Below are 19782 nucleotides of genomic sequence, written 5' to 3'. Positions count from 1 at the left end.
TTTTTGTGTGCGAAGAGAAAATAAAAATAACGTCTATAATCAACAAATTCTCAGCCTCAGTCTTCAACACACGTTCACGAGAGTACCACAACGTATGTGACTCTGCACAAAAAGTACTCTTTTAGCATCATAAAATTAAGGATGAACCACTAATTAACTATTTTAACAACATATTTACTACCTTTCTGGGCCTTTAACATGTCAGTTATGTTGCTGTCTGTGCAGGGTTAGAAAGCTTTTAACTAAAATTAAAAACTAATATATACACTTTTTGAAAGATAATTTAAAAATAGTAAAAAAATAATAATTCTCTCCCCGCCAAACACAGAATTTTCTTGGTTTCCACATTTTCCAACCTGATCTCACTGCAAATTCATACAAGGTACCTAATTCATACAAATTCGTACCACCTGGCTTGAATTTGTATGTTTTGTGAAAAATTTTACGTATTTTACGAGGTAGCAAATTCATAGGAATTTGTATGAATGACTTCCCCTAAACCTACCCCTCAGAAAATGTACAAAATTAAATGTGGTTGAACGAATTTGTGCAAATTAGCCACCTCGTGAAAAAAACTTACAAATTGGTCGTGAGATAGCATTGTGTTTTATACACTCTGGGGCACTGTTACACATCTCCTGAATGAGTCCAGAATCTCCCAATAAAAAACACAGATGAGGAAGATGCAGAAATGAGCGATCCCCCATGTGTAAGCAGATGCATATGAAAAAGAATGCGATCATCAACAATAAACAGCATATAAATGAAAACTACATAATGTTGCAGAGTGAAATGTTGATCCAGGAAGTGGTAAAGGACTGTGCAAGCTTTGTGATTGCTGATGGAAGTGATCTACAGCATTTTTGCTCTGATTATTATACTGAATATGATCCAGATGTAGTATTTGATAAAAACGTTTCTCCGCTTTTTGCTTAAAATGTTGCTTTTTTATTAAACCTACCTACATTCAAGTGTTAATAAAAAAATGCTTGAAGCTAAAATAAAAGTAAAAGCTCAGTTCTTTATTTTTCTGTATTGCATGTTCAGATATTTATATAACAAAATATTCTGGGATTTTTAGTGATATTTTAGTAAAAATTGCTGGCAGTCAGTGTTGTTTTCGTTTTTAAAGTGTTTACGCCACTTTTTTTCATGACGATAACAAGACGATGACGAGATAAAAATGGCTTGTTGATGACTAAAACATGACGAGACGTGTGTGAGTTTTCATTGACGAGACGAGAATAGACGAAAATCTTAGTGGGTGGTCCGTCAGACGTTTAAAATGCATGACATTTCTGCTTATTGTGCATGCCAATTAAAACTTAAAAAGTATCTGACGCTATGGCAAGCCGTTTTAGCATTAAATACTCTTTGCTATACTAGTATGGCAAGCCGTTTTAGCATTCCATCCTTGTTTGTCTTTTATGTTCTAAAACATTCCTTCATTATTGTAATTATTGGTGAAAATAGTTGATCCGGAGGCTCACATTGTGTTGAACTATAGATCTGCTATTTTCAGAACTTATAAGTGACACTACCCAACAGCAAAATACTTACTGACCTACATTAATTTGTTAAAAGACTACTTTTTTCCCTTTTTTTGACTAAAACTAGACTAAAACCTTTTTGACTTTTCGTCAACTAAAATTGGACTAAAACTATCACATATAGAAGTGACTAAAATTTGACTAAAACTAAGAAGCATTTTAGTCCAAAAGACTAAGACTAAGACTAAATCTAAAATGGTTGTCAAAAACAACACTGCTGGCAGTGGAACGAGTTAATGTCAACAATCACTTCTGTTTGCGGTTTTGCTCCACACTGCACACATTAAACTTTGACCATGACTGAGTAGCTATCGCTATCATCTACGATCAGACCTCTAATTGTTTTGGACCCCATTTACATTAGTTTTTATTGCTGTCCACTTGTTATTGTTTAACCCGAAATGCCTCTATAGTAATAAACCTGCATTCTGCTTCTGAGAATTTGCATGGACAGCTGTGAGGATGTTAACTAGTTCAATTTAACTCCTCCTTCTCTCTCTCTGTGATGCATGAATTCCTCCAGTAGCCAATCAAAACTAAGACGCATCTTCCCTTCCCTCCACACACCCCCTCCTCTTTTTGTGTACTGGTTGGGAGATTCCCGCTGGGTGCTAATCATTCAGTGTTAAGCGGAGTTTGATTAAAATGTCTGTTGTGTCATTAATACAAAACAAACACATCATTATCACAGCCGGTCTCTTTTACACTCATACACACACACACGCACACACACCAGTGCGCAGAGTAAGTCCACAGCCTCCAGAATGAGCTCCTGGTGTCCGATGCGGGTCACGCCAAGCTCTTCCAGCTCCTGATGGGTGATGTGAAGCAGCTGCTCTCCGGTTATCTGCTCTCTCTCGAATGTCCTCATATACTGCAGCAAACAGTCATCCAACCCTGAGAGAGAGAGAGAGAAAAGTGCAACAAAACCATGTGATCAATTCATTTATGTCATGTAATAAACTTAAAACGTGACCCAGTGTAACGTGGCTCCTCTCCATACAGAGAGCTGTCATAAAGATGATTAATACACAACACTCACACACACCGAACGCGATGCATAAACACACTGTAAACCCACAAATGATGTCAAGTGGCTAATTTCTATAACAGTTTGTGCTTTATCCTAAAAAAAGACGAAAAACCACTTAGCGATTACTGACACGTCTCTCAGAACGAGACACACACCTGCATTTCTCTCTCTCTCTCTCTCTCTCTCTTTCTCTCTCACACACACACACACACACACACACACACGTTCTCTCAGAGGATGATGCTAGCTGAGAGACTCTTCAGATGGAACATTCTGCACTTGCAGATACACACACACTCAGTGTCCTTCATAACCAGCTCTGTGGTCTCACATGCACACACAAGATAGCCTTAGTGTGTTATTTTTTCCGACGTGTGTGTGTGTGTGTGTGTGTGTGTGTGTGTGTGTGTGTGTGTGTGTGTGTGTGTGTATGTGTATGTGTATATATGTGTGTGTGTAGGATGTCCTTCAGCTAAACAGACTCTCTCTCGTGCTCATTCTCTTCATTCTCCCGTTCTGCTCCAGCTATACGGGCTGCTTGGCAACCGTTGCTTAGAGACGGGGAGGTAAGCCTGCACGGGGAATGATAAAGGCCTCCATTTCCTACAGTCCGACACACACATACACACATCCATACTGGAAAGGCACACACATACACTACAAACTTATAAACACATTTCACGCACAAGATTTCTTAACAGCTGAAGGAAAAGTGTGTGATTTAAGCACCACTTGTGTCACCAAACGGAATTGCAAAAATGATGAATCTTTGCAAATGGTTTCTTGAGAACTCCCCCTGTTTGCCATTGGCTGGATGAACAGATATCCCTGCCCCAAACTCTTACTATTAGTATATATTACATATTTGTGTATTAAATATTATTTAAAGAAGACCTATTATGTGAATGTGTCTGTGAAGTTTCAGCACAAAATACCCCACAGATCATTTATTGTAACATTTTGAAAATGCTTATTTTGGCCGCATTATACTGCAAGTCTTGATGTCCAATTCCGATTTTGTGACTATACAATTTTTTGGACGACGTACAATGAGTTTAATTTGTGTAAGGAATAATTGACGACGGGCCATTGAATTCTTAGACAATAAGGTGGTGATTACACCTCGGGTGTGCATTATTTTCGCAGAATTCAACGGACCGAAGTCAATTATTCCACTTATACTACAGTTACTACACATCAAGACATCAATCAGATTATATATTTCAAGACATTCGTCTGTTTTTTGTCCTTAAACCGCTATTGTGAGTAGGATTAATTTCTTATGCAGCTTACTCAACGCCTTCGTTGCTAATTCCAAAACGTCCTTTTAGACCTAGTAATGACACTTGAGCCATTGATAGCAAACTAATGCAGTTAATAATGAAGTCTAGACAGACTGACAGACAGATAGAAAGAGAGAGGGAGAGAGCGATTAAGCTGGTGAATTACCTCTCTCAAGTCTGTGCGTCTCTCAAAAGTGATCGGCAGCATCGTCTCTACTAATAGTGAAACTTTAAGCTCATTTTCTTCAAAACCACTGTTGTTACCTCGCTTGTGAGAAATGTTACGTAGTTTTTAAGTTGTTAATCGTCAGAACAGCGTTAACAACATTACTGCGTATACTAACGTATGTGCAAACTGTATGTGTGTGCGTCTGTAAGTGGGAGAAATAGAGTATGTGCTTTCCATACATAATAAAACAATGTTGTGGCTAAAACATGGAAATAATCTGCCATTTTTATCCTATTGTTTACTGTATTTATTTGTTTGGACAGTGTTGTTGTGGGTTTTGGTTATTTTGCTGTTTTGGGCTGTAAGGACCTTTAAATTAACGGAAATCATGTGGCGAAGTGATATAGACGTAATGCAGTCAAGAGCTGCCTGGAAATACGTTCGCTGTGCGTTTCCCTGAAAATTATGCACACCATTAGAATGTTCGTCAGCGAATCAGATTCAAGCATTCAACGGCCTTGTAGTATAATGACATGGAATTCATATAGAAACGTTCTTAATGCAGTAGGACTGTGATTATGAAGGCAGCTCCACTGAAAGCTTGTGAGTGGAAGAATCAGGTGGTCGATATTTGTTAAGCATGTCACATCTTCTGTTTTTTTTTTTACTCATTAAAACCAAATGTGTTCATCAGTGATTCACTGTAAAAAATGGCTGTGAAATCTACAGTTATTTACTGTAGATTTCACAGTAACATTACTGTATACGATTTTTACAGTAGAATACTGTAAAGTTTACAGTAAGACCGTAAAAATCACAGTAGTCCAAACATTACAGTTGAAATCACAGTAGTCAAATCATTACTGTAAAAAAAATCACAATTTAGCCACTATAGTACTGTAAATAGTAAAGTAAACTACTGTATTTTCTTTTTTTATCATATCTTTCTTTGTACCCCTTTCACATGGACTGCCCCAGATTATTGTTGTTCAGAATTCATTACCGGAATATGATATAAATACTCGATGGTGAGCTTTTCCACATATGAATAAGGCCTGAAACCGATCTGAGAATATCTGAATCCATGTCATTTTTTCCTGCTTACACGGTCATGGGCCGTATTTGATCTGTGCCACTTGGGAGGAAAAAATCGGTCACTTGAACCACGCAGTGAATGCGGCCTTTGAGTGAAAGCAGAAATGTGCTGTTTTAATGCATGCCTCTTTAAATGTAAATGAGCTGATGCTCCCCACCCCCTTTTCCAGAATAGAGTTGTGTCTTTACAGCTGGTGTCTCAAATACTCTGCCAAAACATATATGTTTGGTTTTGATTATCATGTCTATTGTGCTGAAATCATTAATTTTAAAGACTTCAGTGTAAACTTATAATATACTGTTGTCTGAGCGCACACATCGACGTGGTTGTCACACATGTAAGTACTAAACTAAGGGTGTGTTCACACTTTGGTTCGTTTGGTTAATTTGGTACGGACTAAAAAGGAAAATGATACATTTGGTCTTGGTCCGCTTAGCGTTCACACTGGCATTTTTGACCTAATGATACCAAACCTAAAGATTGGTCGGGTTGAATGACGTATATTTTGTGACGGAACTCACCGAACACTTCAAACAAAAAGAAAAGGTGCGTTCAACTTAAAGGAGTAGTTCACTTCTGGAACTAAAATTTACAGAAAATGTACTCACCCCCTTGTCATCCAAGAGGTTCATGTCTTACTTTCTTTAGGTGTAAAGAAATTATGTTTTTTTGAGGAAAACATTTTAGAAATTTACTATGGTGCCCCGAGTTTAAACTTCCAAAATGCAGTTTAAATGCCGCTTCAAATGGCTCTAAACGATCCCAGTCAAGGAAGAACTGTCTTATCTAGTGAAATGATTGGTTATTTTCTAAAAAGAATTAAAATTTATATACTTTTTAACTGCAAACGATCGTCTTGGTCTAGCTTTGCATGAACTGTGTGTATTCCTGTTTATGACAGTTAGGGTATGTCAAAAAACTACCATCTCATGTCATGATCGGGGCTGTGGATTTTCCTTCAGCCACCTGAGGTCGCCGTCCCACACTGCACTCCCTTGATTGTTCACGTGTCCTTGTCATCAGCACCTATCACCCACACCTGGTCACCATTAGGACTATAAGTATCTCCACTGCTCATTCTGATTTCAGTTCTGCATTGTCTCCTGTCATGTTTGTTTTCTTGGTTCTGAGACTCCCTGACTTTTGATTATGTTCTGGATTTTGTTTATTTTGTGTTCGAGTTCTTAGTTTGTGCCGTGTTGGCCTTTTTGTTTGTTTATTTGTTTGTTATATTCATTAAAAACCTTTTACCTGCATTTTGGACCCAGACCTCTCCTTGAGAAACGTGACAGAATGCAGAACTCACTGATGGGTCCAGCGGGGAGGATTTTTTTTGAAGAGGCGGCGGACACACGTTTGGGGGCGGCAACCACCCACTCTGTTCCTGACACTGCCGGGATGTCATTCGAGGCGGCATCGGCCGCTAGATTCAGGTTTATTTACGCCTGCCTGGCGGCGGTGGACGTCCGCAGTGCCGAGACTGCGAGGAGGCGCCCCGGCTTTGCGGAGGGGGTGGAATCACTCTTTCGCGGGGAGGTGGCGACAACCACTATCTCCGTGCCTGAGAGAACGACGGCCGCTATCTCCGTGTCTGAGGCGACAACGCCCGCTATCTCCCTGCCCGAGGCGGCAACGTCCGCTATCTCCGTGTCTGAGGCGGCAACGTCCGCTATCTCCGTGCCTGAGGCGGCAACGTTCGCTATCTCCCTGCCTGAGGCGCCAACGTCCGCTATCTCCCTGCCTGAGGCGCCAACGTCCGCTATCTCCCTGCCTGAGGCGCCAACGTCCGCTATCTCCGTGCCTGAGGCGGCAACGTCCGCTATCTCCGTGCCTGAGGCGGCAACATCCGCTATCTCCGTGCCTGAGGCGGCAACGTCCGCTATCTCCGTGCCTGAGGCGGCAACGTCCGCTATTTCCGTGCCTGAGGCGGCAACGTTCGCTATCTCCCTGCCTGAGGCGGCAACGTCCGCTATCTCCGTGTCTGAGGCGCCAACATCCGCTATCTCCGTGCCTGAGGCGGCAACATCCGCTATCTCCGTGCCTGAGGCGGCAACGTCCGCTATCTCCGTGCCTGAGGCGGCAACGTCCGCTATTTCCGTGCCTGAGGCGGCAACGTTCGCTATCTCCCTGCCTGAGGCGGCAACGTCCGCTATCTCCCTGCCTGAGGCGCCAACGTCCGCTATCTCCGTGCCTGAGGCGGCAACGTCCGCTATCTCCGTGCCTGAGGCGGCAACGTCCGCTATCTCCCTGCCTGAGGCGCCAACGTCCGCTATCTCCGTGTCTGAGGCGCCAACATCCGCTATCTCCGTGTCTGAGGCGCCAACGTCCGCTATCTCCGTGTCTGAGGCGCCAACGTCCGCTATCTCCCTGCCTGAGGCGCCAACGTCCGCTATTTCCCTGCCTGAGGCGCCAACGTCCACTATCTCCGTGCCTGAGGCGGCAACGTCCGCTATCTCCGTGCCTGAGGCGGCAACGTCCGCTATCTCCCTGCCTGAGGCGCCAACGTCCGCTATCTCCGTGTCTGAGGCGGCAACGTCCACTATCTCCGTGCCTGAGGCGACGACGCCCGCTAACTCCGTGCCTGACGCGGCGACGTCCGCTATCTCCTGGCCTGAGGCGACGACGTCGGCTGAGGCTCCGCTGGCGGCAAGGCATGCTCGCGGGACCCCGCTACACGGGCCTGGCCCGCCATCCCTCCCCCTGATTCACCTTCCCCAGTTCCTCCTCCCTCCAGATTATTTTGTTTGGGAACGTCTGGAAGCCGTTCCCTTGAGGGGAGGTAATGTCATGATCGGGGCTGTGGATTTTCCTTCAGCCACCTGAGGTCGCCGTCCCACACTGCACTCCCTTGATTGTTCACGTGTCCTTGTCATCAGCACCTATCACCCACACCTGGTCACCATTAGGACTATAAGTATCTCCACTGCTCATTCTGATTTCAGTTCTGCATTGTCTCCTGTCATGTTTGTTTTCTTGGTTCTGAGACTCCCTGACTTTTGATTATGTTCTGGATTTTGTTTATTTTGTGTTCGAGTTCTTAGTTTGTGCCGTGTTGGCCTTTTTGTTTGTTTATTTGTTTGTTATATTCATTAAAAACCTTTTACCTGCATTTTGGACCCAGACCTCTCCTTGAGAAACGTGACATCTCATTTTTTCCCCCAACTTCAAAATCATCCTACATCGCTGTAAAAGTACTGACCCAGTGTTTACAAAGTGAACATGCAAACACCCTTTACAAAAAAGGTCATGTAGGATGTAGAAACTGCAATGTTGATTTTGAAGTTGGAGGAGAAAATGAGATGGGAGTTTTTCGGCATACCCTAACTGTCATAAACAGGAATACACACAGCTGACACATAACTAGACCAAGACTAGTGTTTGAAGTTAAAAAGTATATACATTGTCTTCCTCGGCTGGGATTGTTTAGAGCCGACCTGCAAACTTACGAAGACCTCATAAAAGGCACTTTACCTCCTCATTGCTCCATGTTTGCCCTTTGCTCATTTTGTTTTGGATACACCGCTTGTTCCCTTCATGAAATCATGTCGTATAGCATCACATCTTCATTACTTCCTGTTTTTGGTTCATTTATAAGTATTTGGTCCATGTTGCATTCATATTTTATTCAAACTGCACCAGAATTAGTTTGGAAGTGTTGGTTTGGAAGTGCTTGTTTGGTGCGCACCAGGGTTCGGATGGCAGCGTTCACACTTACTCAAATGAACCGCACTAACAGAGCAATCGCACCAGAGTTTGTTTTAATCGAACCAAACATGACAAGTTTGAACAGACCCTTTGTTCTCTTTCATGTCTTATAGCCCTTAAACTGTCAAATAAACAAATAAGTTTATGTTTAACACACAATTTACAAAAACAGTCGGTTATGTCTGTGAAGGTGAACAGCTTAGAAAGAAAGAAATCACATGTTTATATTAGATATGTGTGGCAGCAGTGTAATATACAGTAAATATATCAATAAATCCACTGCTCTCTTGTCTCCTCTGAGGCTGGGACTCTAAATAGTGTTCTGTGCTCATCTGTGCAGCCAACAAGAGTTAGCATGCTTTCCTCAAACATTTGACATGTTGTTAGAACTGGTACACCGTTGTTGCTTGCGAAAAACAAAATGGGGGTGGAAACGTGTGGATTAAGGTGCGGTAATATTATAAAAATATCCCCTTTCCACATCACCAGAGGAGCGAAATCTGAATGGCTTGTGTTTTTACATTCTTGCAGAGAAAGGTTTACCAAAACAAAGGTCCTTTTTCATGTTTTCTAGGTTGATAGATGCACCGGGGCCCGATTATAGCACTTGAATGATTGGATCACTTCTAGAATAAAAAATTCCAGATAATTTACTCTTCATCCAAGATGTTCATGTCTTTCTTTCTTCAGTCGTAAAGAAATTAGTTTTTTTGAGGAAACCATTTGAGGAATTTTCTACATATAGTGGACCTCTATGGTGCCCGCGGGTTAGAACTTCTAAAATGCAGTTTGAAGGGTTTTAAACTATCCCATGCAAGAAATAAGCATCTTATCTAGTGAAATGATCTGTTATTTTCTAAAAAAATAAAAATAAAAATGTATATACTTTTTAACCTCAAATGCTCATCTTGTTTAGCTCTGCGATGCGCATGCTTACTCTGTGCACTCCGGCTCAATACAGTTAGGGTATGTTGAAAAACTCCCATTTGATTTTCTCCTCCAACTTTAAAATCATCTGCATTTTAAATTAAACTGCTTTTTGGATGTTCAAATTCATGGGCACCATAGAAGTCCACTATATTAAGAAAATTCCTTTCTTCATGACTGAAGAGAGAAATATATGAACATCTTGGATGACAAGGGGTTGAGTAAATTATCTGTCAATTTTTGTTCTGGAACTAATCCTTTAAATATGGAAAAAGTCAGATTTTTATGATATGTCACCTTCAAATACAATTTGACTACATCAGATTTTATCAGCCAAAAGTAACCGAGAAAAATAAAGATGTAGGAATAAGTTTCACTCGGAATTTGTTAGTATATTTTACAAATAATTAAAAAGAAACAGCAAGTAACACATTGAATTAAACACAAAATTCTGAAGTAGAAAGACTGAAACTGTTTTCTTGTAAAACATACTCAATAATTATGTTTTATTTGCAACTTTTAAAAAATCTTAAGTTGAATAAACAGTAAGTAAATAATAAACATTTCTTAAATTGCTTATTAATAAATGCTATGTATTATGAATATTGCTGATGCCTCTAGTAATGATGTGTCTGATTTTTACAACCTATTTTAGGTTCATTATAAGCAAGCCATATAGTAGTTTTTAAACAATAATAGTTGAGTTAAATAAAACTTGATTTGATCTAATTACATGCAGCTATTTTTTAATGTAAGTACAAAATAAACAAACATGTATGTACTCAATAAGTGCATTGTACCAAAGGATTCATTTAAATGTAATTACATAGTAGTTAAGGTCACCTAATATAAAGTGGGACGGAAATAGCTTGTCAATGTATGAACTGCCCATTTTCACCTTTTGCAGTGTAGTTGTCTCTGCATATTAAGCTAGAGCTGGAGAGAGTACTTCATCATAGAAAAAAATGGTAATTACCATGCATAATTACATTCAATTCTCTGTGAGTATAGCCTCCTTTCAGAAACACACACACATGCATAATCTCTTCAAGTCCACTCTTCTGGTTTACAGCCCACCATCTCACATCTGCGCTAACACATTACTCTACGCTGATCTAAGAACAGCTGACAAAGGGAAATGTATCAGGACCCTCCCACTGAGGGAGGTGAGTCATCGTGAGGAAACCCCTTAGAAAATGATCAAACGTTCACTCAAACACACATGCTCACAAACATCCAACCAATCCAAGGCCAGCTGCTGCTGTTTCAGCTTCTGATACACCCTACTGTGGACACCAGACATCTTGGTGATCATTTTTTAAAATCTGTTCACCACCTGTATTTGAAATACTGTCAAGTCCTTTGATCATCCCAGTGTGCGCACATGACCAAAAATGTCACAAATCTTGTCTCTTTGCTCTCTAGTCTTTTCTTTCATAATATTACAAATTTGTCTATACAGCCCCACTCTACTACAATCTCAATTAGGATCAATGATCAAATAACACAATTTACAGTGCCAGTCAAAGATTTCTACTTCAAATAAATGTTGTTCTTTTGGACTTTCTTTCAAGAAATATATCACACAAATATTAAGCAGCACAACTGTTTTCAGCTGTGATAATAATAAGAAATATTTCTTGAGCACCAAATTAGCATATTAGACATAATGTAATACTCCAGTGACAGGAATGAAAAAGTCATCCATAACAGGAATAAATGATTATTATAATTTAATACCTTACTGTTTTTACTGTCTTTTACGGTATTCTGATTAAATAAATGCAGTCTAAGCATCAAAAACATTAAAAAGCAAACTTTGAATGATAGTTTGTGTGTAAATGTATATTATATATATTGTATTTTAATCGGTGAATCATTCATCTGATTCGTGCAAATACACTGATTCATTCAGAAAAGAAGCAAGCAACTGTCATTATGAGTGACTCGCTGAATCATTCACTTAAAGGGATAGTTCTTCCAAAAATAAAAATTCTGTCATTAATTACTCACCCTCATGTCATTCCAAACCTGTAAGAACTCCATTCATCTTCAGAACACAAATTAAGACATTTTGATTAAATCTGAGAGCTTTCTGACCACGTTCAAGGCCCAGAAAGGTAGTAATGACATCGTTCAAATAGTCCATGTGACATGAGTTGTTCTACGAGAATACTTTTTGTGTGCAAAGAAAGAAAAATAATGACTTTATTTAACAATGTATTCTCTTTCCTGTCAGTCTTCAATGTGCGTTTATGACAGTACCACAACGAAGATGAACAAAGGTCTAACGGGTTTGGAAGGACAATTGGGGTGAGTAATATGACAGAATTTTCATTTATGGGTGAACTATCTCTTTAAGAAATTCTGTCAACACCATAGATTCATTCAGAAACACCAGGTTTACTGCAAAACATTTTGGAGATAATTAGTTTTAGTGCATTTACAATGCATTTTAGGCTGATTTCAGCAGGAAAAAGGTAAAATTATGTATCTTTACAGAGGCACACTGCTTATATGCAGCCTGATTACTATCCCTGTTTATATATAGACCAAAATTAATACATGCTGATTATGTGCTAAGCGTGCACTTTGAAACAGGTCTGTATGTAGAATGCGAGTTTAGCAGAAGTGTTTTTCAGTAAAATAGTGTGTGTGAACTATTACTAATTGTGACCCTGGACCACAAGTCTTAAGTAGCACAGGTATATTTGTAGCAATAGCCAACAATACATTGTATGGGCCAAAATTATCGATTTTTCTTTTATGCCAGAAATCATTAGGATATTAAGTAAAGATATGTTCAGTGAAGATATTTTGTAAATGTCTTACCGTAAATATTTCAAAACCTAATTTTTGATTAGTAATTTACATTGAGAACTTCATTTGGACACTTTTAAAGATCTTAATATTTAGTTTTTTTTTTTTGCACCCTCAGATTCCAGATTTTCAAATAGTTGTTTCTTGGCCAAATATTGTCCTATTCCAACAAACCATACATCAGTGGAAAGCTTATTTATTCAGATGTGATGTATAAATCTCTTTTTTTTTTTTTTACTGGCCCTTATGACTGGTTTTGTGGTCCATGGTAACAATTTATTTCTTTGAAGAAAAAAAACAAATTACACACGCAGTGACAGTAACACAATCACCAGCACATCAAAATGAATAGCAACAGAAATCACTTTATTTTCTGTGCCAAACTGAAAACGCTGACAGTATAAAAGCAAATCCTATAAATCGCCCCTGGCCAAACATTTAAAAACCATAGAAAGCTGCTAGGTCGTGAGGACTATGTATGTGTGGTGAAGAATAATTTTAGATAAATTTTCTTTTGGTTCATAAAACGTTATCCACCATTTGAAATTATTTTAAATGAGTGCCCGGAGCATTCTGTATTAGTGAGAGAACCTGACCTTGAAAGCTTCAGGAAGAGCAGGTAATGAGTGATAAAACACTCAGTTCAGATAAGGTTAGAAAGAGCAGAGCACTTTCCCCACCAATGCAGTCAATTTGTTTTGGGTTTATTAAACTGAAGGCATTCATCAAATAAGTTCCTTTGCAGTGTTTTAATCAGCAATTTTTGAATGGAGTTCATCTTTTAAACTGGCCTGACCTCTGTGGCTTCGACTTCACTTTTATTCCCATGTCCACTTCAGACAGCCAGATTTGTCTATTTAGAATTTAAGTTTTTCGAAATCCGGTCTGTATTAAAACCGCTGTGTTCTTAAAAATCCAATGAAAAGGCTTGATGAGTATAGTTGTATTTCATATTCAGCCGTCCTGTAGCTCATACAGTAGAATACAGTGGTAGCACCACCAAGGTCATGGTTTTGATTTCCAGGGAAGGCAAGAAATGATAAAACGTGTACAGTACCTTGAATGCAATGTAAGTCACTTTGGATAAAAGCATCTGCCAAATACATAGATGTGAATATATTTTCTAGTAATACATGAATAAAAAACGTAAATACGTGGCCTCAAAGCTATAAGAACTAAAAGCCACAAATGTCCAGATTTTTTTATTGAATGGGTCTGGTTTAACTGTGCCCTACATTACTTAAAGCAGAGGTTCTCAACTCTGGCCCTCGAGGTCCACTTTCCTGCAGAGTTTACCTCCAACCTTGATCAAACTCACCTGCCTTTAACTTTCTAGTAATGATGAAGAGCTTGATTAGCTTGTTCAGGTGTGTTTGATTAGGGTTGGAGCTAAGCTCTGCAGGAAAATGGACCTCGAGGGCCAGAGTTGAGAACTCCTGACTTAAAGGAATATTTCACCCAAAAATGAAAATTTGATGTTTATCTGCTTACCCCCAGGGCATCCAAGATGTAGGTGACTTTGTTTCTTCAGTAGAACACAAACAAAGATTTTTAACTTAAACTGTTGCAGTCTGTCAGTCATATAATGGCAGTCCCACGGCTTTAAGAGTAAAAAAACATAAACAGAAAAAATTAAATTAGACCCTGCAGCTTGTGGCAATACAATGAGTTCTTAACACACAAAACATTGGTTCTGTGCAAGAAACTGAACACTATTTATATATATATTTTTTTTACCTCTGATCCCTCTGATTATGGTGGATAAGAGGTAACAAATTATATAAATATTTCAGTTTCTTGCACAGACCGATTGTTTTGTGTGTTAAGGCCTCAATGCATCGGCATGAGCCGCAGGGTTTATTTTGGTTTTGTCTGTGTATTTTTTTTTTGACTCTCAAAGCTGTGGATCCCGTTTACTGCCATTATATGACTGACAGACGGTTTGTGTCTAAAAACTTAATTTGTGTTCTACTGAAGAAACAAAGTCACCTACATCTTGGATGACCTGGGGGTAAGCAGATAAAGATAGATTTGTCAAATTGCAATGAAGCTGTAAAACTCAACTGTTGAAAACTCAGAAGCGAAGACCAGGAGACTCTTGGGTCTCTTCAGCAGAGTTCTTTATTGAGAACACGCTGTGTGGCGCTGCAGTCATCAAAAGTCTAACTAAGGCAGTGATATATTGTAGTTTATATACATTTAGGGGGCAGTGCTTAGAAATGGTGACAAAGCACCTAGGTGACAAGTGAAGTATTCAGGTATAGCACCTTGCCCCATTTACACCAATCCTAATCCAATCATCATAGCTACTCAAAGACTGGGGCTGAGGCACCAAAAGCCATTACAAACAAAAGCCTCTTGCAACAAACTTTGCTTGAGAGAATGATTTGTCTGATGTCATCACATTTACCAAATGCCAAATACAATGCACTTCACCTTAGTTTTTTTATGCGATGTTATGCCAGAACATAGGATCAGCATATCTTTAACAGATTCTTAAATTTGTAATTCCACAGGTGTTAAAGCATTATCTCTTGGATATGAAAAATGCAGTGTTAGAGAATACTAGTATACTGAAAATGCATGTATGCATTATGCATCGCAAAACATTTCAAACAGAAATATGCTATATTGTTCACACATGACCACATTGTAATATACGTAAAAAAAAAATTTTTTTTTTTTTATGCAATCTTATAATTAATTCTTGGCAGTCTGATTAAATACTGATTCGAAAAAAAATGAGTCAATATTTCTTCTGATGTATTTATCACACTGCAAATTAAAGGTCAGGTTGAACACTTTCCATTATGGGATACAGTATTCAGGCCAGGGCACTGAGCTCTATTGTATAACGCACATTTTGGCAAATGTATTACAGCTCAACCGGGATTTCCATGCTTACAGAAAATGTGCATGATATATACTGCAGAAACAGTCAGAGTATAGTGTAATAGCAGGTTATTCTGAAAAGGTGAAGTTTAAAGGGGTGAATCACCGCTGACAAGATATGCTTTTAGTGTAACTGAAAACTTTACTAGACTAGAGAAAACAGGACTATGGCATTCTCTTCTGCCAAAAACTTCAATACCCATAAAGCACTGGGCGCAATCTGAATGTCCGTGAGCAAGGATACAAAAATGTGGATGTATGATCTGTATTTTTCTCCTATCCGCCAAACATTTGCTGACAAATAAATGGATATTTCTGTCCAGGTAACACAGAGAAAAGTACACACTGTTTGTTTACATATGCTACTGACAAGCTGGCTGAAAATTTGCAGAGTTACTGGCGTATTATTATTTAAAGGGATAGTTCACCCAAAAATGAAAATTCTGTTCTTAATTACTCATCTTCATCTTCATTCATTCATCTTCGGAACACAAATTAAGATATTTCTGATTAAATCCAAGAGTTTTCTGACCCTGCATAGACAGCAAGGGTACTACCATGGTCAAGGCACAGAAAGGTAGTAAGGACATTGTTAAAATAGTCCATGTGACATGAGTGGTTCAAGCTTAATTCAACCGAAACTACAAGAATGCTTTTGAGTGCAAAGAAAACAAAAATAACGACAGAAAGGTCAGAAAGCTCTCGGATTCCATCAAAAATATCTTAATTTGTGCAACGCAACAACCACGCTCAAGGCCCAGAAAGGTAATAAAGGACATTGTTAAAATAGTCTATGTGACATCAGTGGTTTAAACTGTAATTTTATGACGCTAAGAGAATACTTTAGGAGTGCAAAGAAAACAAAAATAACTCTCAAAAATAAGTCTCAGTCTTCAACATACCGCAAAGTCTGACACTGAAGGGTAAAAATACAAAAAGTATTCTCAAAGCTTCATAAAATCACCGTTGAACCACTGATGTCACATGGACTTTTTTTAAAGAATTTTAACTTACTACCGTTATGGGCCTCAAATTTGTATTGCATTGCTGTCTATGCAGGGTCAGAAAGCTCTCGGATTTCATCAAAAATATCTTAATTTGTGTTTCGAAAATGCACGAAGGCTGAATTTTTATTTTTGGGTGAACTATCCCTTTAAGATTCCTAAAATATGAAGAGATATAAACAAGCTGAATAGGTTTGCAAATGAAATGCTTAGGTCTCTGGAAAGGTTTTATTAGATGAAACAGGTGCACCACTAGGGCTTATGGAGTGTGCACTCATTTTGTTAAGAGAACAGTGGAGATAAATGCTCTGATGAGACACAAGAGTAGCAGTAACAATGAACACTGGGAAGAACCACTGCAGGCACACAATCTCCAAATATAATCTCATAAACTAAACACTTTTGGAATGACTACCATGTCATAACTACTACAACCGATATTTAATGCAACTACTATAAGTACAGTAATAACCTCATCAGAAAATCACTGAACTGCTGAACCAAATGCGGAGCCACAATCCTAACTGTCATCTTGGGTTTAAGACCCTATCATATGTCAACCTGCATGATGATTTCTCAAATGTAAGCTGTAAAGGTCAAAACTGGGCACTCAGCAGAGTTTTATATTACAAGATGTCTGTAATGTCAGAGGAGGCAGATTATCCCTACAGACATCATCAGCACATGCCACATCTCTGCACCAATGCAAGTTTTTCATTGGCATTTTACCAAGAGTCAAAAAAGACTAATGGAATATTCACATAACAGAAATATAGACAATAAATACAATTTAGGAAACAAACAATAAACACAAACCAGTCACTCTGACAGATGTTTGCTTGTGCCGAATCTCAAAAGTTTGAAAATAGCAAGCATCCATACCAGCAAACTGACCCTGGACCAGGTGCTCTGAGGTCTGACAAACTCTTTGTCAGCAATAATTGTGAAAATTATGCACAAGCAGCTAGTTTGCAGTTGCACCTGAGACTGTGAACCGAGTTCCTGAAAATGGAAACCATCCTACACAACTGGCCGTGAAACTTAGTTCTCTAAAATGCAGAACAAATGAGTGATCCTGCACCACTTTTCAGCAGCATATTGTACATATTTAGTTTTATTTGAGTTGTGAATGTGAGTTCGAAGACAGATTCTGTGTACATAACAAATGACTCTTATAAACCGGTTCTTTTCTATGAATCAGAAACATACAGCATGAACAGAGTAGTCTGATACACAAATAATTGTCTTTTATCAGCCATCTATTTTTAGTGAATCAAAAATATACATACAGCATGACCAGGGTAACCTGATTCACAACTACATGATTCCTAATGAGTTGGTTCTGTTTAGAGAATCAAATACAAACAGCATAATCAGTGTAATCAGATTTATATATATTTCTTTTAATAAATTGTAAAAAAAAAAAAAAAATTAGATGGGTTTAAATGTGACCCTGGACCACAAAACCAGTCTTAAGTCGCTGGGGTATATTTGTAGCAATAGCCAAAAATACATTGTATGGGTCAAAATTATTGATTTTTCTTTTATGTCAAAAATCATTAGGAAATTAAGTAAAGATCATGTTACATTAAGATTTTTTGTAAAATTCCTACTGTAAACCTATCAAAATGTAATTTTTGATTAGTAATATGCATTGTTAAGAACTTAATTTGGACAACTTTAAAGGTGATTTTCTCAGTATTTTGATTTTTTTGCACCCTCAGATTCCAGATTTTCAAATAGATGTATCTCGGCCAAATATTGTCCTATCCTAACAAACTATACATCAATAGAAAGCTTATTTATAGTTTTGTAAAAATTTAACCTTATGACTGGTTTTGTGGTCCAGGGTCACAAATGAGTTTGACAAATGTTTTAAATTGAATATGTGACCCTTTTTTTGAAATTGAGATTTATACATTATCTGAAAGCTGAACAATTTTGTTTTGACAATATTTGGCTGAAAATATGAAATCTGAGGGTGAAAAAAAAAATAAAAAGTGAGAAAATCGCCTTTAAAGTCGTCCAAATGAAGTTCTTAGCCATGCATATTACTAATCAAAAATTAAGTTTTGATATATTGAAGGTAGGAAATGTACAGACTATCTTTATGGAACATGATCTTTGCTTAATATCCTAATGATTTTGGCATAAAAGAAAAAATTATAATTTTGACCCATATAATGTATTTTTTACTTGTGCAACTTAAGGCTGGTTTTGTGGTCCAGGGTCACATATGTAAGATTCTGTTGCAAACTCTGATTCATTGATTACATGAACTACATTAAATACCAATAATAGCAAAGAAAGAGAAAATTATCAGCTATCTATAGAGGGCCTTTTGCAGTTTTAAGTGCATTTAATACATACAGGAGAGGCATGGGAGCCATATAATAGGCTTTGGTCTACATGCATCTGCAAAAGAATTTCATTACAGTATGGCTGTTTTGGACGTAAAGATCAGAAGTATTATTGATTCTCCTGTGTACACTTGTCCATTATTAGATTGGTGGCAAAGGCTATCTGACCTTTGAGATGCTCATTGGGTAGAGATTATGAGCAGCTGAATGTCATGTGCACTAATGCCCTTAAACTTCACTTCAGATTACATCTGATCTTGCTGGTATTTTGGCCCTCTGTCTCTCCACCACAGCTGCTCCATTATGTTCTACTTATAGCATCTGTGTATCATCCATCAGTGTGTCTTAACATGTCATCTGAAGAAGAGCACGTCATTGATGGAAAAGGATTTCTAATCAGATACCAATTATCATGTCAGACCGTGTAGCTTTTTAAAAAATGTCATCAGTATTTCCCAAACAGGAAAGGCCAAGTCCCTGTCCCCGAGCTATAAGTGCAAGACAAAACCTGTACAGTGTGCATTCACCTATCTGCAAGCAGCATTTGGATACTCACTCTTATTATACTCACAACATACTCCAGTCAAACGTTTTTTAACAGTAAGATTTTTATTGTTTTTTTTTTTCAAAGAAGTCTCTTCTGCTTACCAAGCCTGCATTTATTTGATCCAAAATACAGCAAAAGCTGTAATATTGTGGAATATTTTTTACTATTTAAAATAACTGCTAGTCTAGTTGAATATATTTTAAAGTGTAACTTATTCCTGTTATCAAAGCTAAATCTTCAGCATTATTACTCCAGTCTTAGTGTCAGATGATCCTTCTGAAATCATTCATTCACACAAGATTCTTAATGCTTTTAGAAATTAATGCTTTTATTTCGGAAGGATGCTTTACACTGATTAAAAGTGATTATAAAGATATTTATAATGTTACGAAAGAT

General features: G+C 38.2%; 1 protein-coding gene across 1 annotated transcript in view; it reads right to left on the bottom strand.

Annotated features, from left to right (window-relative positions):
- Positions 1–19782, bottom strand: part of LOC141335333 (connector enhancer of kinase suppressor of ras 2) — a 61432-nt gene that overhangs the window by 39158 nt on the left and 2492 nt on the right. The window contains exon 2 of the mRNA XM_073840756.1: positions 2284–2447. Within this exon, the coding sequence (XP_073696857.1) occupies positions 2284–2447 (164 nt within the window). The remainder of the gene's footprint in view (positions 1–2283; positions 2448–19782) is intronic.

This window comes from Garra rufa, chromosome 5, assembly GCF_049309525.1.
Source record: "Garra rufa chromosome 5, GarRuf1.0, whole genome shotgun sequence".
Lineage (NCBI taxonomy): Eukaryota > Metazoa > Chordata > Actinopteri > Cypriniformes > Cyprinidae > Garra > Garra rufa.
The sequence above is the reverse complement of the archived record's forward strand: the minus strand, read 5'-3'. Positions and strand labels throughout refer to the sequence as shown.